This window comes from Vanellus vanellus, assembly GCF_965231255.1.
Source record: "Vanellus vanellus genome assembly, chromosome: 1".
In the NCBI taxonomy this organism is placed as follows: Eukaryota; Metazoa; Chordata; class Aves; order Charadriiformes; family Charadriidae; genus Vanellus; species Vanellus vanellus.
In genome coordinates, this window is record NC_138905.1 from 1,746,837 (window position 1) to 1,767,907 (window position 21,071).

Here is a 21,071-nt window from a genome sequence, read left to right on the forward strand (position 1 = left end):
TGCTGACTTGATGGGAAATCATTCCAGTTTGAAAACCTGAGCTTTACAAATAGTTTGTAGGAAATGTTCATACTTAGCATACGCAATTAGCGGGGATGATCCATACTTCCAAATATTCCTGTGATATAAGGACATTTTATGGTGAACTCTCATGCTGAATGGGTTATATGCGTTCGGCGCAGGAACACACATCAGAGCTGATAAGAAATGACATAATTCCTGGCTAAATCCCCAAAGAAAACCAAAAGCAGATGAATTGTTGGGTCTTGTACTATTTTGCTGTATAAGGCATCGTTTCAGTTGCCCTTAGCTGGAAAGTGAGCCCAAAGGAGCAGTTTTGCCCAGGAAGGAGATTAGTCCTCATCCCTAGTGCTGGCATCTTGAAACAAGCAGTTTGTCTCTCCTCAAAGACACTGGACTGATCTCTAGTCTTAGCCTAGAATCCAGCTTTTCTTACCCCAAAATCTCCAGTTAGAGACCCATAGTCAATAATGCAACCCTTCCACACGCTACCTCCAAGGAGAAACCCAGCAGAACTCCTCAACCACTTCTGCTCAACCTTTTCAAAAGCAATACAAGGTGAGACAGCGGACGATAGCTCAGCCCAAAAAATTGTTTCTCAGATGTTTGAAGCAATTGAAAACAGACAACTCTTAAATTCTTAGCTTGGATGCAGGATGGTGAAGCCCTTTGAAAATACAGAAGATATGCTCAGCCCTTGGTTATCTCCATGTCCCACCACGAGGGATGCTTTAGGGTCACATCCTTGTCTTGGTGCATGGGGCAGGGACAAGGTGGAAAAGATCCTTTGATGCTGTGTGTAGGGGGACAATGCCCAAAGAGCTCCCCAAAACAGAGATCAGGCAGGGCTCAGTGGGCGATGCTAGAAATCAGCAGCTGCAGTCATTCAATAGCTCTGATTTTTTTTGTAGAAAGGCTTCCTATTGAAAATTTGCTGTTCCCAGGCATCACAATTCTCCAGTTCAGCCAATATAAACTCTCGTACATATACATAATTTTGCTTATTTTCTTGACGATTAGTAAGTAGCTACAGAGCTTGTTTTCACAAGGATCGCAAAAATCCTTACCCAGAAACAGTTATGGCACAACTGGGTTTTATATGGCTTCTGAAGGAATGCTTGGAGAAGGGTGAAGTCTTCGCAGACTGTATTTTTTTTTACCAATTCCTATTATTATTACCCTCAGCTATTTATTGCATAAGTTGATTATGAACTCTAACCTGCTGATTGCTTTTCATAACGCTCGTCATGTGAAATCCCAACCTGTCCAGAGTACATAGATTAAAGAGTGTGCTTAATCATGAGTGATTTAAACAGCGAGCTCTGGGAATCCGGTTTACCACTTAACTGGTGTATAACTGGTGCAGCATTTTCATCTGCGTGGCCCTGGCTGTTTCTAGTGGCAATCCTCAGGCATGTATGCCTTCTCCTCAAGGTTTGCAGTATCGTATGTTGCTCTTTTTAATACACACTTGGCAGGGCCAAGTGGGTTATCAGCTGGTTGGGCCACTATCAGCAACTCCCTTTTGCTTCAGGGGAGGTTAACGGAGGTTAATGCTCTCTCCTTGATGGGCAGATGGAGAATTTACCTACCTTTCATGAAGAATTACTAATTGGTCATGAAATGTTATCCTCCAAATAGCCCTTTTCCTTCCCTTTCGTAGTTACTGTGAAGCTATGTTCTGATCCTCGCTGCCAAGACAAAACAACTTGCAGTTAATAGAAGAGGAAACAGAGACAGCCAAAGCCAGGAGGTCACAAGCAAGGAGCTGTAGGGTGGTCTGGGAAGGATCTGTTGCAAGCAGGACCTGTGGGAGCTGTGCAGTCCCAGGCATGCAGCAGGTTAGAGCCCCACTGCAGCAGCTCTGCAGATCTTCCAGGGCCTTGAATTGGAGCTTGAGTTCCAGTTTTGAGGTTTGCCTGGGGACTAGCAAGCTCCAGATCCAGCATTGTGATATCTGCATCCCCAGGGTCCCACCCCAAGGCATCACACCCAGCCAGATCCCCTCCCAGGCGCTGGAGGGGAGGAGTTGCCTCCTCCCAGCGCACTGCATTTCCTCTGGGTACTGCATCCCCTGGGGCAATGCATCTCCATGCAGAGTACTGCACCATCTCCCGCCAGAAATTGCTTGCCTCCCCAGGATACTGCATCCCACTGGTACCATAACACCGCTGGGTACCACATCCTCCTGGGTATTGCCTCCCCCCGCCTGCCCCCAGCTGAGTACTGCAGTGACCCCCAGGTACTACATCACCCCAGGAACTGGTTTCTCTAGGGTTATCACATCCTCCCCCGGGCATCCCATCCCCTCTCCCCACTCCCTGGTATTGCATCACCCGCGGGTAATGCACACACCCCCACCCCTCCAGATATTTCAGCCCATTGGTATTGCATCCCCCTACCCTCCCCGGGTATCTCATACCCCCCCCCTCCCCCCCCGGGGATTGCATCCCCTCCCTGGCTATTGCATCTCCCCCCACACTGGGTATTGCATCTTTCCTCGCGTACCAAATTCCGTCCCCCCAAGGCATTGTCTTCCCCCAGCTATTGCACCACACCTCCCACCTGTATTGCACCCCCCCCAGGTATCTCATACCCCCCTTCTCCCGGTATTGCATCCCCCCAAGTATCTCACACACGCCCGCCTCCCCCCGGGCAATGAATCCCCCCCTTCCCCCGGTATTGCATCCCCCCCCCCCAGGGATCTCATCCCCCCCTTCCCCCGGTATTGCATCCCCCCGGGTATTGCATCCCCCCCAGGTATCTCATCCCCCTCTTCCCCCGGTATTGCATCCCCCCGGGTATTGCATTCCCCCCTCGGGTACCGAATCCGCCCAGGGGTATTGCACCTCCTCTGCCCCCCCTCTCCCCAGCACTGCATCCCCTCCCTCCCCCTGGGCTCCTCATCCCGGCAGGGCGGTGCGTCCCTCCCGGTCGCCCCGGGTCGAAAGCGAAAGCGAAAGGGGAAGACGGGTCGGGGCCACGCCGGGCGGCGGGGCAGCGCCGCGGAGCCCCCGCGGGAGCCCTGAGCCCCCGGCCCGGCCCGACCCCGGTGCCGCCGCCGCCGCCGTCCCATGGCGCGGTCGCTGCTGCCACTGCTCTGCGCTACCGTCGCCCTACTGCTGCCCTGGGTCGCCGCCGATACCGGTAAGCGGGGCTCCCCCGGGGGTCCCCGTCCCGCTGCCGGCATGCCCTACGCCTTCCCCGGGGTACCCACGCTACTCCTCGGGGTGCCCACGCTGTCCCGGGGGTGCCCGTTCAGTTTCCCGGGGTGCCCTCGCTACTCCCCAGGGTGCCCGGGCTTCCCCCCGCGGTGCCCACGGCTCACCTCGGGGTGTCCACGCCGCTCCCTGCGTGCCCACACCTCTCTTGGGGTGCCCCACGCACCCTTCTCTCCCTGGGTCACCCACGCTGCACCCCGGGGTGCTCAAGCTGCACCCCCGCATTCCCCTTGCACCCCCTTCGATGCCCACCTCCCTTCCCGGGGTGCCCACACCACCTCCCCACGAGTGTCCAGGGAGGCCGGGGGTGATTTTTAGGGTCTGTGACATGAACCCACGGGAGCCGCATCACCATGGGATTACACCCCGGGTGGGGTCTGTGGGTTTTCCACGGGACTGGGACTTGTCCATGGCTGAACATCGCCACCAGACTGGGAATGTCACATCGCATCTCGCCTCTCCGAAAGCAACTTCGGGAAAAATCACCGTCACGGCTCAGCACAGACCACGATGCTGACAGCCCTGGAGAGCCGCTGGTGGCGGCGGCAAGACCATTAGGAGATATTTAATTAACTGAAAACGTCGGAATTTTGAAGGATTTGTGTGGAAGCACAGGAAATGAGGCTGGAAGGGACTGCAAAGGTTGGGGACAGCTTTAGTGCTGTCCCTTCTCCTGGCTCCTTGTGCTGGTTCTGGCTGAATTGGAGTTAATTTGCCCTCATACTGCTGCGCTGTGTGTTGGTGGCATCAGAGCTGCCTCTCCAACACCCCACCCCACCCCCCTCCCCCCTTGGAGGTTGAGGTGGGCAAGATCTTGGGAGGGGACACAGCCAGGACAGCTGACCCAGCCTGACTAAAGGGACATTCCATACAGTGTGATGTCTGCTCAGCAATAAAAGCTAAGAGAAACGAGGAGGAAGAGGGGACATTTTTCTTATGACATCTGTCTTCCAGAGCAACTTCTACGTGTACTCAAGCCCAACTTCAAGGGAAGTGGCTGGACATCACCTGCTGTTGGAAAGTAGAGAACAAATCTTTTGGTTTCCTTTGCTCCTGCACATGGCCTTTGCTTTTGCTTTATTAAACTCTCTATCTATCTTGACCTGTGAGGGTTTTTTTTTCCATCTTATTTTTCTCCCCGCCCTGGCCCCATCCTGCTGAGGAGGGGAGCGATAGAGCAGCTTGGTGGGCACCTGGCACCCAACCAAGATCAACCCACCACATTCCTGTCTGCCCCCGAAGCCGCAACGTCCTAGAAAATGAATTTATTCCCATTTCTAAACAGCTGACGGGTGCAACAAGGGCTGTAAAATGACTCCAGCAGCAAATAAGGCAGAAGAACTATGTGGGCTGCCAGGCACGTTGAGGAACAGGCTAAAAATAGCTTTCCCTGAAGGCAGCCCCCTCCGACAGCCCCCTCCTGGACCTGCAGGTGATGTTCCTGCTAGCGACGATGCAATCAGGGCCATCGTTTAGGGAAGAAAACGTGGTTCTCTCAGATGTCAGAGAACAGGAGTAATATTCACTGCTTTTAATTCAGTCGACGGATAATTCAGGAGGTGCCGCAGCACCTCTGCACCAGCCGCAGCGATGCATTCCGCAATGCTCGCACCGGGCATTACGTCCACTCCTGCTTTCCAGCCCCAGCACAGCTGATCGATTGTAAATGTTTTTCAGTTAAAAACATGAAAAAGTTTTATTTATTTCTGTGATTTGGGCGTTTCTTGTGAATTCTCCAGTCTTAGGCACAGACTTCTGAAATGTCTCTCTTCTCCACTTTTTTTGGCTTATGGTTTTTAAACCGTCAGCAGAAAATGAGCACCACTCTGACCGTTTGGCTGATAATTTTCTAAGAAAAATATTCAAGTTTTCCCAGTGTGGATTCTCTGGTGTTTAGTTGTGGTTGTGCGTCCCCCTGCAGCGCCATGAAGCTGGAGGGGGACATCTCTGCGACGTGGGATAACAGCACACCACAGCAGCATCTCCATCCCTAGGACTCATCCTGGCCATGTGCCTGGCACCCAGGTGGTTTGCTTCCCGACGTGCCGGGATGAGCTCACCTTCAGCGGCATCATTTGAGATCACTGGTGGACAAAGCCAAAAAGCAAAGTGATGAATTAACCATGCAGATACAAAAAAACCCATGGATGTTGTGCATATGTTTCAACCTGGAAATTTAATATCAATGGGATGCGGGGAATTCAGATGGAAATAAGGAAGCCAGAGGTATTTTCTCAGGAAGGCTGGTACCCAGCACCATTTGGGAGGTTGGCTAACAATCTAACAAGTCTTTGATCACTTGGGCTGACACAACAATGGGAAAATTCAATCTGGAAAGCTCCAAGGGAGCAGAGACAAGCGGAGAGATGCTTTTGGCCATCCTGGGAGAGTCTTGTGAGCTTTTTCTTGAATTAAACAGGAAAATAGAAGACTGATGTTAGTTTTTCTTAGTTAGTCCCTGGTGGTGCCCAGATCCAGGGGATCCATCAATCTGCTTCAATAAAAAAGCAAATAAGAAAGCAAGAGGCTTGTAGTTACTGCAGATCTCCTTGCTTGGAAGCAAGAGCTTTATCATGGTCACAGCTCTCCCCATCCATCTGCATTTTCCACCATGTCAAATTCACTGCCGCGTTATAAAAGAAAGCCCGAATCTTGACCACACATCTCCAGGGCTGGAGCAGCACTGAAAACCCGAGTCCCCAAAGATTTCCTCCCCTTTTCCCCCTTAGCACGTGTTTTGTCTCATCAAACAAACTGAAATCCATGCAGCAATAGTGCGAGCTGCTGGAGTCGTGATCCTGGAGAGCAGAGACACTGGGATCTTGCCATCGGAGGACTTGGGCATTTTTTGGAAGAGGAGATTATTTTACAGTCAAATCGACCAGAAAAAAATGCTTCGGTGGGATTAGGATGACAAGATCAGGTTTAAAAACTGAAAGGCATAAGCAGAACTCTCAGGTCCCTCTTTTTTCCGGATATTTTTGATGCTTCCAGCTGGATTTCCAACTGTGCTCCCTTTGCAGACGTGGCTGCGGCTTGTGTTGGCACTGGAAGGACTTTTCCTTCATTTTATGGCATGGCTTCAGGTCTGGCGACGTGTGAGGGTGTTGTTAAACAGCCCGTGGTGTTTCCTCGAAACGTTCCCAGAAATTTTGTCAGCAGAGGCTGAGAACCGATGTGCTCAGCACACATGTGGCTGCTGCATGTTGTGTTCCTGTTGTGCTCCTGTCCCCACTGTGCTTCTGTCACCATCCCACTCCTGATCCCAGCCCAACTGTGCATCCCGCCATAACAAATGTGCATCACTCTGGCTGGGCACAGCCCCATCCCAGTGGGGTGTTGCTTTAACCCAGCTGGGCATTGCTCCATCCGTGCTGGGCACTGATTCATCCATGCTGTGCGTCGCTCCATCCCAGCCGTGGATCACTCCATCCCGGCCATGCATTGCACCGTCCTGGCCATACATCACGTCCTGGCCATCCATTGCTCCATCCTGCCCATGCATTCCTCCATCCTCACTGTGCATCACATCCTTGCCATGCATCGCTCCATCCCAGCTGTGCATGACATCCTGGCCCATGTATCGCTCCATCCCAGCCATGCATCACTCCATCATGGTCATGTATCACATCCTGGCCATGCATTGCTCCATCCTGTCCGTACACCACATCCCGGCCGTGCATTGCTCCATCCCAGCTGGGGACCACACCAGCCTGGCTGTATATTGCTTTATCCCTTCTGTGCATCACTCCATTCCAGTGCTGGAACATCACCTCTTGCGTGGGGGGATGGAACTGGCAGCGGGGGTCACCGGTGAGCCATTCCCATGCTGCAGCAGGAGTACAGGCGCAGGTACAGTTTTGGGGCAACCAAGAAACTTTCTCCATTGCACCAGAGAAATGAAGTGAAATTGTCAACACCCTCTTGTGAAACCGACCTCAAATCAGGGCCAAAGGGGAAGCATGAGCCCTTCTGCAGATAAGAAAAGCCATACTTCAGAGCTTGTCACCACCCCATTTCCCAGCCACGCAATGCTCGGATTTCAGCTGCCTCCGGGGCTGTGTCTGCAGCCTCCAGCAGGGAAAAACCCCTGGGAAGTGGCTGGAGGACTCACGCAGCACTTAGAATTTTTCACATCCAGCTGCAAAATGAGCAGAGAAAAAAGGGGGCAGTGAGCACAGCTGAAAGGCAGCAGCTGGTGGCGGGATGCAGCCAGGGCTGCTGTCCCAGGATGGTCAGTGCAGAGGGATGAAATTCTGCAAAAAAGGCTTTGGCGACCAGAGGAACCATTACAAATGACTACAAATATGCCAGAAATGGAGCTTTCCCCTTCTCCATCCCCTGTGCACATGCACAGCCATCTCACTGCTGTCTTTTTGCAGGCTGGATGAGGCCCTCCCAGCCCCAGGCAGCACTCATAACCCATTCCCACCCCTTGAGTACCGTTCAGCACAGCGAGCCAGGATCAGAGGGTGCAAATCTCCCTGTTGTGATCACTATCTCTTTTTTTTTTCCTGTGCTCCCAGTGCCAGCGCGATGTAGCCGCCCCAAGGACGTGGCCAACGCACACATTGACGTGGGCAACAACACGCTGCTCAACACCCGCCTGCGCTACACATGCAACCCGGGCTACAAGCGCAAAGCCGGTACCTCCAGCCTCATCCAGTGTATCCTCCACGACGGTTCCAGCAAGCCCGACTGGACCCACACCACGCTGCAATGTATCCGTAAGCGCTTGCTCAGCAGCTGGGACGCAATGGGGACCAGGGAGCAGGGACACCTTCATCACCGGCATGGCAGAGGGGGATGCAGGGTGGTGTGGGCACTGCCGTTGATGGTGTTTCCTCGTTGTGTCTTCCTGAAGGGGACCCGGCTCTGCCTCCACTAACTCCCAGCCCTGAGCTCCCGACTGCACCACAGACCGAGAGGACGACCCAGAGGGGTGAGGAAGGGGCAAACGCAGCCCAAGGGGGTTTGTTTGGGGCCGCTGTGACCGTGGTCACAGCAAAACCACAACCACCGTGGTGTGGAAAGCAAAATATTTCAGTTGTGTGATCCAATTAATTCAATTGCCTGAAATTATGCCATTTCTTAGCTGCTGGATGGGAGTCACCTGCGCCACCAGCACCTGATGGTCCATCACTGGAGACATCCATGCTGCCAGAGATGACCCCACCACTGGCGACATCCACACAAGGAGAGGGGACGACCCCAGGAACATCTCTGGGGACAACCCTGCTGCCCACCACCACCATGGACCACGTCGGAGGTCAGGCCGCCTCTCTGGAGGAAACAACCCACCAATGGGGCTGGTTTCAACCAGCAAAGGCTCTTTTACTTTTTCAATGCATTTTAACCTTGTCTCCAGCCCTCTTTTTAGTGAGGGTGCCCCCTGCATCCCCCTCTTTCCTGGTTTTGCAGCTAAAAATCTCAATTTCTCTCTTCTTTTGCAGTTTCCATCCAGACCCTGGCCTCTTCCATTGGTAAGCTGCGCAAAAAGTTTATTTTGGCAAGCAGAGGCTTATTTTTGTCTATTTTTTAGACTAAAAGCCCTCCTTGGGCCTGTGGGAAGTTTATGCCGTGGCCAAGGGCAATACCTCCGAGGAAGGAAGGATGGAGCACCCAAATTTCTTCCCGGGGTGGGGAGGGAACCTTGTGAACGGGCACAAAGTGGTTTTGGCTCTTTGCGGTGCTGTTTTACTTGAGTTGGGGCTGTGCATTGGAAGATGCTCATCAGCTGCTGCATCTCTCCTGCAGCGCTCCTGGTGCTGGTGGTCGCTGGCATTGTGGCCTGCTGCTGCTGGAGGATGAAAACGTAAGTGTGCTGAGCCCTGTGAGGTCCTTCCACCCCGGTGATGAGTTATCCTCGGCCTCTACGCTTTCCTGAAAGTTGGGGACAAACCCTTCAGGTGCTGGTGACACTCCTCTCCTCTCCACAGGCGTGCTGTGCAAGATTACGCAGTGGTGGCCATCCCCATGGTGGCTCCCGCTGCTGAGAACGAGATGTTGCCGCCTGGCCTCTTCCCCATGGGCTGAGCACCCACTGCTGGGCAACGTGGTGCACCCGCCAGCCCAGAGGATGCTCTGGGCTTGGATGGAAAGCCGGACGCTTCCCTGAGCAGTGGCAGCATGTGGCAGAGCACATCCCGGTCCCCAGTGTGCCTCTGTGCGGAGCATCCTCACTCCAGGGACACACGGCCGCTCTTCCCAGCCTGAACAAGTGACTATCATGGATGACACCACTTCCAGCACCCAAAGGTGCGTGGGTGTCCCATCGTGCAGCTGAATGGGGGGTGGCTGAGCCCACAAGCTCTGGGGGTGGTGACAGAGGCAGTGGGTGTTCTGCATCAGGAAACAGAATTTGGAGGAGGTAGTCCTGTGGGTGCTGGCGTGTAGCAGGGAGCAGGCTGGGGGCAGCCTGCCCCAGCAGAGGGTGTTTGGGGTGCAGGGAAGGAGGTTTGGGTGCTGGGGGTGAAGCTGGGCCGCCCTGGCCAAAGTAGAGGCCGTTCTCTGGTCAGGAGCAGGGCCAAAGTTGGGCCATCTGGACACCAGCCCCTTCCCTAGAGCTGCTGTGCCCTAAAATTGCCCCCAAAACCAGAAAGCAGTGCTGCCCATGGAAAACAGAGAGAGGCAGACCTGGCCAAGCGTCCCTCTGCCACGTCCTCACTGCTTTCTTGCTCTTTTTCAGCCATTCGCCGGTGAACCTGCAACCGCAGCAAATGGTGCCAGTGCTGTCCCGCTGCAGTTGTGGGGGTTGGCCTTTGTACGCAGCTCAGGGGTCCTTCGGAGGCACTTTCAGCACTCACCCCAGGTGCCTGCTGGCTCCGGCTGCTCACGCGGGGCCACAAGCAGGAGCGATTTCACTATAGACACTACCAAAGACTGAAGGCAACAACACGACCTAGGAAGTATTTTCCTTTGCAAGTTTTCCCTTCTCTGTCTGTCATAAGTTGTTTTCCACTCGTTCTTGCCTCACTACAGAACAGGCAGCTTTATACTGATGCCATTTTATGTATTTTTTTATGTATATATTGTATATAAAATAATGCACAGAGGTTGATTTTTTGTCTGGTCAGGAGTCTCGGCAGCTGCGATGGTGTGGAGGGCAGCAGGGACAGAGGGGAAATCCATCTCTGCAGCAACAAGGACTCGCTGGCCACCAGTAGTGCCAAGCTCTAGTGGCAAAGGGTGACAGCAAGGTGGCAGCTGCCAGCACTCAGCTGGATGGCAAAAGGATATTTAGCAGTCAGCTGGAAAACAGTAGGTATCTAACAACTCAACTTCCACATCCTTTCCTCGCTGCTGTGTCTTCTCCTGTTTGTGCCGCTGATCTTACCATCAGAGCTGGAGGAAGCAGCACTTCGGCTGTGTGACGGACCAAACCCTCCAGCAGCAGCACTGCCTCTCCCCAGTGGGACGGCTGGAAAACAGGTGAGGCTGGAAGGGATTGCTGGAAGTGCCTGGTCCAACGTCCATGCCGAACTTTGCAGTTACATCCAATGTCCAAGTCTTGGGTGAACTTCTGCCTGCGCTTAGGTGAGCAGAACAGGGCAAGCCTTTCTGGAGTTGGTGCTTCGAAAGTGAAAGGTGAGCCAGCGAAGCACCTACCCTACCATTTAATGAATAACCATGGAAATCAACAGGATGCACGAGCTTCCTCCAGCAGGCATGGCTCATGGCTCTGGGCCCATGTCCAAGAGCAGACCTCTTCCAAAATCAGTTTCGGTTTTGATCTCCACATGACACGGGCTCTGGTACACTGAACCACGGTGTCTTCAAAGAGCGTAAGCCACCATCTGATTTACAAGAGCACCATGCTGCTTGCACCATTGCTACTGTGATGGCTGGTAAACAAACACAACCCAGCATGACTTCTTAACAGAAGGCAAGAGAAAAAGCATTAAGGCCTTTTTTTTTGTTACAAATTTAATTTCAGCATTAAAAATGCACTCCAGTTTATCTCTGAGTTAGACTGAAACCAAAAGCAAGCAGTTCTTCAAATGCTGTCTCTCTTCTCCCCTTATGCTTTGCTGCGGGGACAAGGGAAACAGAGTCTGCGGAAACCCCTTGGCTGCCAGTACAGAAAATTAATTCAGCTGGGGGATATTAATGACTTCCTCCCAGAGCTGATAGTGAAATTTTTCCCGTTAAAATAGCCTCCTAGAAAAGGTCCATTTTCTAGGAATAAAGTGTTTCTTTGGGTACTTTTCAGCATTGCATTTCCTCTTCGGGTGGGTCAGAGGGATTTCACCAAGGCATGACACAATGGAATAGGCAGGGATATCCTGGCAGTTTGGTCACTGGAGGTGTTTTCCTGGTGACAGACATAATGGAAGGGGTAATGTTCAAAAAAAATATGAAGCATTGTCCTGTCCGATACAGTTTATATAGTGCATATTCTTCTGTGCAGCAGTGCAGGCCATGCTGACCAGCTCTTGGAGGGCAAGGCAGGGCTAGAGAAAAGGTCTCACACCTCCTTGCGGAGAGCCTGGAGGGTTCCTCTCGGAGTTGGTCTGAAATCCTGCTCCGATATCCACCTGATTTTGGAGCTTGCATGTGACAACAGGTCTCGTCCTACACCCAGGATGACTCTGAGATGCAGCCAGGGCTCTGGGGAGCTGGAGGGCTTCGTTAGGGCTAGATGGGCTGTTCCTGAAACGCTGGGAAAAAGGTCAGTGCTGTCAGAGAGCCGAAGCGCTGCTGCGTGCAAGCGTGACAAAGGTAACCACCTGCATCCTTGCTGCCATTGCTCTGTGGGGGAAAGAGAGGAGATTTCAGAGAAGAGGAAGGCTTCCAACCTCACACACACCCCCCTCACATCCAGGGAAGAGAGCAATGATGTGCCCAAGGCATCTCCTGCCACCTCCCTTGCAAGGAAATCCCTTATGGGACAGCTTGTTTAATAGCTGCAACAACCAAAATGTCCCTGTGCAGCTCTTTGCCGGTGAAGGACAAGGTTTTCCCCATCTCAGTGCTCATGTCCCGTGCTGATGGCTTGGAGCCATCCACGTCTCTTGTGGACATGGAGCTCCACCAGACTTACAGCGTGCTTGCCAATCCCAGTCCTAAGGAAACTTGGCCTTCACCGCACCTTCTGGGCAAGGATGAACCCCAGAGCCAGAAGTTGGGACTGAAGCCAAAACTGGATCCAGAAGTCAGATTGTCACTTCCTGCTGGCTGGCAGGGGCAAGGGGTGCTCTGCTAACCCCAGACAGATGTTCCATGGCCTTGGCAGAGGCTCTACGAGTGAAAAATGGGATCTGACACAACAAAACCCCCAAACCATCCCCACCTGAGTCACACAATTAGTCTTAGAAGAGAGGTTAAGGCTCGAGTGGGCCTGTGGGAACTGCACCACCACCCCGAATTGTGCGGTTGGGAAGCCACCCCCAATTACAACCTGGGGTTGTGAGCAGAAGCAAAGGGCTGGGGAGCTGTGTGCAGGAGATCCAGCTATGGGATGTTCCTTGCTGACTTCCACTGAAGTTTAGCACTCAGGTTGTTCCTCCCTGGTGCAATAGCTCAGAACAGTCACAGAGCACAGCCACCCCCCACGTGACGGGAGCGGCTCATGAAGGCTCCAGATTCAGAATTATGGTCTCAGAGGCCCAGGGAGGGGACATACGTGAGTCAAAGGGAGCTTCTTCACAACCAGCTGGGAGCTGCACTGCAGTGTTCCCCTACACTGTGGCACTGAACAGGCGACGGTGGTGCCGTCCTTCGCAGCCTCGCTCATCAGCTCGACCCGAAGGAAACGCTCCTATGAAACAAGAAGAAAAGGGAACACCACCACTCAGAGGGAGCTGAGTTACTGGAATATGTGGTTTCATTATTTTTTTAATCCCTCGGGAAGTGACTTGCAACATGATTTATTTTTTCTTCAAATAAAATGAACAAAAAAAACCCCAAACTCCTGGTGACAACAAAAAATCAAGAGAAGCCAGCAGCAGCTCAGGAGGAAGGAAGCGAAGTAAGTGCTGGCAACAATTGCCGACAGAAAAGGGAACCTACACGCTTGTGCTGAGGTAAGAAGTCAGTATCTGTGGAAGACAACACCCAAACGCAAGGACTGAGGAAAAAAAGAAGTGCTGCTGTGCCTTGCTATTGAAATCATGGTGCAGAGAAACGTGAACCGAGGAAAAAATGTGACCTCAGGGTACAGTCCATGCCCAGCATGAATCTTAAGTTCAGGGTGAATCTTAAGATAATCTTCTTTTATGCTTCTCTACCACACATATCCCCTCCAAACGTAATAATCAGAGATGAGCAGATTTGACGGGTAGTGGGTATTGTCTCTCTTGGCGCCTTTTTAAATTGGCAGCACCCCATCCTGCCTGAGATGTTTGAAAGAGGTTTAGATGCAGAAGGTGGGAATGCCACTGCAAGAGCCGTCATTTAGAATCATGGAATCACAGAATGGTCTGGGTGGGAAAGGACCTTTAAAGGCCATCAAGTCCAACCCCCCTGCCATGGGCAGGGACATCTTCAACTAGATCACATTGCTCAAAGTCCCATCCAACCTGGCCTGGAATGTTTCCAGGGATGGAGCATCAACCACCTCTCTGGGCAACCTGGGCCAGGGTCTCACCACCCTCAGCGTAAAAAACTTTCTTCCTTGTATCTAGTCTGAATCTCCCCTCTTTCAGTTTAAAGCCATTACCCCTTGTCCTATCGCAACAGGCCCTGCTAAAAAGTTTGTCTCCATCTTTCTTATTAGCCCCCGTTAAGTACTGAAAGGCCACAATAAGGTCTCCCTGGAGCCTTCTCTTTTCCAGGCTGAACACACCCAACTCTCCCAGCCTGTCCTCCCACAGAGGGGCTTCAGCCCTTGCAGCATCTCTGGGACCTCCTCTGCCCCTGCTCCAGCAGGTCCATGTCTCTCCTGTTCTGAGGCCCCCGAGCTGGAGGCAGCACTGCAGGGGGGTCTCCCCAGAGTGCAGCAGAGGGGCACAATCCCCTCCCTCGCCCCGCTGGCCACGCTGCTGGGGATGCAGCCCAGGATGCCGGAGGATTGCTGAGCTGCCAGTGCATGTTGCTTTTCACCCCCAAGCATCCCCAAGCCTTTCTTGGCAGGGCTGCTCTCCATCCCTCCATCCCCAGCCTGTGCGGATACTGGGGGTTCCCCCGACCTGGGTGCAGGACCCTGCACTTGGCCTTGTTGAACCTCATGATTTTCACATGGACCCACGTCTCAAGCTTGTCCAGGTCCCTCTGGATGGCATCCCATCCCTCAGGCGTGTCAACCGCTTACCTTGGAAAGACTTCACTTACCCCAGCCAATGCTAAAAGGTGCTCCAGGGACTTTGACATTAGTAAATACTTCTTCGCACGTGTCACTGCGACATAGAGCAGGTTCCATTCATCCTCAGGGTACATGCCTAGGTTGGAGGAAAGATTATCAATACCTTTAGAAAACAAGAACAAACAGCTCTGCCATTCTTCTAACGCTTCAGCTCGTACTTCTGGAAGGACACTCAGTGCATCTCTGGGAGAGCATGAACCTGCAGAGAAGCACAGCTCTGCAGCACTCCCCTGCAGTTGCCGTGCAGTTCCTGATACAACTGATAGCTCCTGCCTTGTTCCACGTTCCTCCCTCCAGGCAAAGGCAGGACTCTACACGCCCAGAGAAGCAGCTCATTGCTATGTGTTTTTCCCCCTCCCAGGCACGCACTTGGCCCTGGAGGAGTTTCCTCAGTCTCTAGACTCACTCTGCAGGCTTCTCCCTGCTCCCTTGGAAGAGACCGGCTCTTCCGAAGCATGAACTGTGGCACTGTAGCAAAGCGGCATCTTTCCCAAGCGTGGAGTCCGCCTTTCTCTGTTGCTAGAGGGCTACAAGCTCGACTGCAGGAATATTCCCCTGTCTCTCTCTCGCTGTGAAGGAAACTATAAGATCAATAACCACTAGGACAGCACTTGACAATGCCAAGGAGCACGGGCTTGCAGGACAAGCGCCAGCAGCACACTTTGCTTTCCCACTTTCAGATCAGGATGGGTACCACACACAGCCGCTCCCTTACCAATACTGAAGTTAGTTCTTCTCTGGTAATCGCCACTGGGACATGGTACATTCACAAAGTCATCTGCAATCAGCACCGTGTCAAACTCCAGGCCTTTGGCTTGATGGACGGTACCTATTAGGTAATCTGTAACCAGCACACGTTGGGAACAAGAAGGCAGAAAGATCAGTCATGGCAGCAATAACGGTATTTTTAATTTCACAAGGCGCCAAGTCAAATGAAATTATTTCATTCTGCATTCATTTCACTTCTCCCCAAATACAAATCCGAAGCACAGCACCTCTATCGGGAATCTAGACTGCTGAAGACAAGTTCCCTGCCAAGAAAATGCCTGATTGTCAGCAGCCTGAGCCCCAGCCCCAACTCCCAAACAGGAATGCTCTTTATTTGGTGAATTTTTCACTCGATTCCTTTGTCTCTTCCCCAAATTTTAGTCAGCAAGTTGCAAGGTAAATCCAATAGGAATCCCAAAAATGGGATAAAATCCTAGGGTTTTTCAACTGTAGGAAATATTGTGTCCAAAGGTTTATTTGCCTCTAGCAAAGTCACATTGAACAATCCTTTGGTAGCAGATTCATTGCCTTGAACTCCACTTGGAGTCCCAGATGTACCCTGAAAGCTGCTGTTCAACTTCCTTTCTCCCTAGAGATCGAATTGATCCAAATGGAACTTTTTTGCAGAAGGAGGTGTTTTCTTGCACTGAAGCTGGATTGAAAAAAGACCTGAATTTGCTCCTCCATCAAAGACATAGCTTGGCTTTACCTGCCATGGCTTCTTGTGACACATGGCTGCTCTCAATCTTCTGCACCAGCTCAGGGATCCGCTCTTTGTATTTCTCCACTATCGCAATCTTCACTTCCAGGTCTTTGTCATCAATGCGCTCGGCATATTCCTTTAAACCAAAGAAGCCCTGAGTCGCTTCCCATCTTTTGATAAAAGAGTCATTTATAACAAGGTTCGCTGAAAAGAAAGCAGCAGAAATTGAATTTATTTGACAGACATATATAATGGCGTTTTTTAATTCTAATAAAATTTCAGAGTAAGTATTAGGGAAGACAAGTGTGGGGCAGCAGATGGACCACCGCTGTGGGATGCAGGGTCTTGGGATGAACTTGCTCTGTGATGGGTGGTTTTCGCTCAGGATTTTCTTTTTACTGATGCAAAACACCATCAAAGCTCGATGGTCTCATCAGAGCGGGTAGTTTCACAAAGCAGCATCACTTTGAGACCTCGAGCTGGCGTACAATGAAGGGTATGGAAGTTTACCAAGTTCAGGAGCTGGCAAACACTCACTGAGCTCACTCATTTCTAGAGCGTGTGCCCTAGAAAGTCTGCACAACCTTCGTCCCCTAAGATATTTGGCAATTGAAAGGAAAAGACCCCGAGCAGTCCGAAAAAACTCTAATGTGACTTCAGAGTGGCCCTGGCTGGAGCAGGGACTCAGGGCAGAGACAGCCTCGGGGCCCTTCCAACCTGCATTATTCCTTTTTTTTTACCCAGACGGCAAGGAGTTTTCCTAGTAGCTCACCTTCCAAAGAACCAGTAACAACACCCATATAATCAATCACTCGTGGCAGTTCAGTAAGTTTTTTGTTTGTTTCTGCGTCCCATATATAACAATACTTGCCTACTGTTGCCAAGGCAGAGGGAGATTTTAAATGAATTATTTATTCCCTACATTGTATCCACCAGTGAAAAGAAAGTATGTGCTAAGAGGATTCGACACACCAGGTTTAAAGACAAAACAAAACAGGAAAAGCCTAAGACAAATGAAAAATTAAGTCAAATCAGAAAACATAGGGAAAAAATCCCAATCTTGGAGTTTCCTGGGTGCAAGAGCCCAGTAAAAGGCATCGCAGAGGAAATCTGGGGAGAGCTGCATGACACAGGCCCCAAGATTTCAGCATTCCTGGTATTAACACCAGCCACTGAGGCAGCCGAAATAGCACAGCCCATGACACCAACATTGAGAAGTCCATTTTCAACAGGTAACTGCATAAGGAAATATAAAATAAACCACCAAGAAGCGTGTTGCATTCCATCACTGCAGCAAAAAACTAAAATAAAATAAATCTGTGCAGCTGTAAGGAGGATCACACACAGAGAGAAGGGAGTCCCTCTGCTCTGCTCTGCTCTGATGAGACCCCACCTGGAGTACTGCGTCCAGCTCTGGAGCCCCCAACATAAGAAGGACATGGACCTGTTGGAGCATGTCCAGAGGAGGCCATGAAGATGTTGCGAGGGCTGGAGCCCCTCTGCTGGGAGGACAGGCTGAGAGAGTTGGGATTGTTCAGCCTGGAGAAGAGAAGGCTCATGGGAGACCCTCAAGTGTCTGAAGGGGACCTACAAGAAAGCTGGAGAGGGACTTTTTACAAGGGCATGTAGTGATCGGATGAGGGGGAATGGCTTCAAACTGGAAGAGGGCAGATTTAGATTAGATATCAGGAAGAAATTTTTCACTATAAGGATGGTGAGACACTGGAACAAATTTCCCAGGGAAGTTGTGGCTGCCCCATCCCTGGAGGTGTTCAAGGCCAGGTTGGACGGGCTTTGAGCAACCTGGTCTGGTGGGAGGTGTCCCTGCCCATGGCAGGGGGTTGGAACGAGATAGGCTTTAAGGTCCCTTCCAACCTAAACCATTCTATGACGTACTCACCTTTTTTCCGTTCATCTGCGGGTTGACTGAGTTTCCAAATATCATAAATTCTGCTCAGGCCAAAACGGGCAAGCCCCTAAACCAAACAACAATTTATCTTAATATACAGCAGTAAAGGTGCTGTCTAGAGTTTCTAGATAAGCCAGCAAGGCCCAGTGGTTACTGGTGTTAAGAGGGAGGGAATAAGGCAAACGTGCTGGAGATGCAGAGCTGGTTTCCTGAAATCCCTGGAGCTGTAGCACAATCAAAGGCAGCCGAAAAAGCAGTGATCCAGCCCGCTCTGCAGACAGACAGATGGACAGCAAGACAAGAACAGGACTCTGTCTGATTGGCATTAAACAGAGCTACAGCAGAATTTTATAATCCAAGACTTTTCAAAGAAAAAAAAATATTTCTATAATATTTTCTCTTTTGCTAACAACAAAAAAAAAAGGTTCAGGTTTTGGTTATTTTAGCTTTTAATAGCTGCATATTGCTTTGTTAAAATGAACTCTAAAAGTCTATTGTGCTATAAATGCTGCTGGCCTATCGACTCTATGCTGTTTTGCAGGAAAGCCAGCTCCAGACACGTCTTTCCTGAAGTGAGAGGCCACTACAATTAAGATAAACTTGTTAAACTCACTGTAAATGTTTCTGTTTCTGTGTAAACTGAAACAAAAGGCTTTACTTTGGCAATTTTTACTTTCAGAAAGTATTTTTACCCCCCTTGTTTTCAAATTCAGTTTGTTTTGTTCCATCAAAAGAAATGTCAGTCTGAACTTCGACTTATTCCAAACTGCAAAGGGAGGTGAGAATTTCAGTCCTGGGTAGACAGTTCAAACACTCATTCCATTATAATACGCAGCGTTCCAGTGCAAAAAAAGATTAAGAACTTAAAATAGCAGCCTAAAATTCAAAAGACCAGGCTTGTCCTCAAACACATTCAGCATTAGGACAACCATTCATGTGCTTTAACATTTCTGGGTGCAGAACAACACCTCAAATTAACTCATAGGTATTTACAATTCAGAGTTTGAAGACCAATGATTCCTCTGAGGCTTTTGAAATGTGGATCCCTATAAAAACCTTCCTGCAATTCAAGCAGGTGAATTTCTGCAGATGTGTACACACACACACTCTCCTTCTTCAGATACAAGGGCGCTTTTTGAAAATGAAAATCCAGTGCAAACCTCAGAACTGTAGCTCCCTCAAGGGGTTAACATTCAGCATTGCTGAAAATCTCAACTGCCCTCACCAACAAGGCTGGTGAACCAACTTTCCCTGGCTTTCCTGCCTGTATCGAGACAGGGACCAGACCACCACAGGACTGGAAATTAGGAATGAGCGCAGTCCAGCCCTCTGTGGCATTCACAAGCCCAAAGGTCACCTTCAGCTTCAATCATTGTCTTTGTCTTTCAAGAGAGCTTGAAAAATGCATATTCTCTCAGGCACAGCCAACTGCTTTTATTGCTTTTTACAGACTGCAATTACAGCTGATTTTTATGTCCCTACTGCAGGAACACTGTGCCACTGCTGGCGGCCAAAGGCAGTCAGCAGAGCTCCATCTAATGCAAATATTTGCAGCAACTTGTTACAGCCATACATCACTCTTCCCCGGCTCCATCCAGCAGATCAGAGCTGCTGCTGTTCTCATCTGAGTCTCATGAAAAAAGGGACAGATGAGCCTAAAAAGGGAGTCTCGCCCACACAGATATGAGGAACAGCTGCTCCAAATAACCCTTCCCCAGCCACAACAGATTGCTGCTGTCTCCTTGAATATTAGTTTTAAACCTGGCTGCTACAGACCACAGCAGATCAGCCTCATCTATTTCAAGACACACGTAGGTGTCGCTGCTGCAAGTGCTAACAGGCTTGGGGACTTGAGGTTGGGACGTGAAAGACGCATTGGCAATTTCCTCTTACCCCAATCACGTGTATTTTAATCAGTCGCTGTCTTCCAGTAAGTTTCACAGCATCCTCGAACACGTTAAAATTGCTTCGTGATAAGACTGTTATCTTCCCTTCCATGCTGCCTCTCACATCACCTGCATGAAGAAATTCGCAGTTAGCCAGGGGAGTTAGAAAGCAGGCGTCGAAAAAACAACGATCTTCATAAATCAGGATTAATCCTGAGACACTTTGTTTATTATGCAGTAGCTCTGTGACTCCCAGTGACTGAACAGAGCCGACCGAGCTGAGTGATGCACCAACATGACTTACCCTTTTGGTTTCCACCCACTAATGTCTTATTCCTGATCCTCTTGCAGACATCCAGGATGGTTGCTCCAACGTAAGCTATTTCAGGACCAAATCTGAAGCTCTATGTGGAAAAAATGAAGGAAACAGCAAGAAAAGAAGAGGAACTTGTTATAACCTACAAAAGTATTACTATATATGGAACTATACAATTCCCACAAACCTTCTGGACAACGTTTCTCTTAGAAAAACCACCCAAAACCTCCCAAACTGTTCCTAGAAACCCTGGTCACTCTTCCCCAAGGCGACAGGAAATGTGCTGTGAGGCAGGACTGTCATACAGGGCAAAACGTGGTTTCCAGCCTCTCCACCCAACAGTTGTCACTGCCAAGACTTTTCCCCAGGGCACATACGTCCTGCAGCAGGGCAGGGGCTAGAGGTGGTGGGATGGGAGCCAGGTCCCTCATTTGGCTGGGCTGCTGGAGAGGTGACAGACCGGAGCAGCAAGAGCAGGGCTGGGGTTTGTTCCTAATGGTTTCCTAACCTGTACATCTGGGGCCGACAGTCAAAGCATCATGAGGTCAAAGCCCTAATCAAGTTTCACTACAACCACGATTAAAAAAACCCAGTGCCTGGCTGAGCACACCATCTCCACCAGCAAAGAATCATAGAATCATAGAATGGTTTAGAGTTGGAAGGGACCTTGAAGATCATCGAGTTCCAACCCCCTTGCCATAGACAGGGACACCTCCCACTAGACTAGGTTGCCCAAGGCCACGTCCAGCCTGGCCTTGAACACCTCCAGGGATGGGGCCTCAACAACCTCTCTGGGCAACCTGTTCCAGTGCCTCACCACCCTCAAAGTGAAAAACTTCTTCCTAATGTTCAATCTGAACCTGCCCTCTTCCAGTTTAAAGCCATTCCCCCTCATCCTATTGCTACATGCCCCAGTAAAAAGTCCTTCCCCAGCTCTCCTGTAGG

At 50.7% G+C, this 21,071-nt stretch overlaps 2 protein-coding genes across 3 annotated transcripts in view; one reads left to right on the top strand and one right to left on the bottom strand.

The window, feature by feature from the left end:
• Window positions 1–3,095: 3,095 nt before the first annotated feature.
• On the top strand, window positions 3,096–8,761 carry IL15RA (interleukin 15 receptor subunit alpha; the record flags this gene model as incomplete). Its single annotated transcript, XM_082491377.1, has 4 exons — window positions 3,096–3,168; window positions 7,625–7,969; window positions 8,107–8,237; window positions 8,352–8,761. The coding sequence occupies 4 exons, from the start codon at window positions 3,096–3,098 to the stop codon at window positions 8,727–8,729; spliced, it is 927 nt and encodes a 308-aa protein (XP_082347503.1). The 3' UTR covers window positions 8,730–8,761.
• Window positions 8,762–10,298: 1,537 nt separating this feature from the next.
• Window positions 10,299–21,071, bottom strand: part of FBH1 (F-box DNA helicase 1) — a 31,950-nt gene continuing 21,177 nt past the window's right edge. Inside the window, exons 13-20 of one of the 2 annotated variants that reach the window (XM_082498491.1) lie at window positions 20,115–20,214; window positions 19,818–19,939; window positions 17,916–17,991; window positions 16,022–16,219; window positions 15,260–15,385; window positions 14,514–14,620; window positions 12,868–13,002; window positions 10,299–11,993 (exon numbers count right to left, since the gene is read on the bottom strand). In XM_082498491.1, the coding sequence (XP_082354617.1) occupies window positions 11,880–11,993; window positions 12,868–13,002; window positions 14,514–14,620; window positions 15,260–15,385; window positions 16,022–16,219; window positions 17,916–17,991; window positions 19,818–19,939; window positions 20,115–20,214 (978 nt within the window). In that variant the 3' untranslated portion in view covers window positions 10,299–11,879. Of the gene's footprint in view, window positions 11,994–12,226; window positions 12,483–12,867; window positions 13,003–14,513; window positions 14,621–15,259; window positions 15,386–16,021; window positions 16,220–17,915; window positions 17,992–19,817; window positions 19,940–20,114; window positions 20,215–21,071 lie in introns of those variants that run through there. The other variant, XM_082498492.1, reaches the window with a different exon arrangement.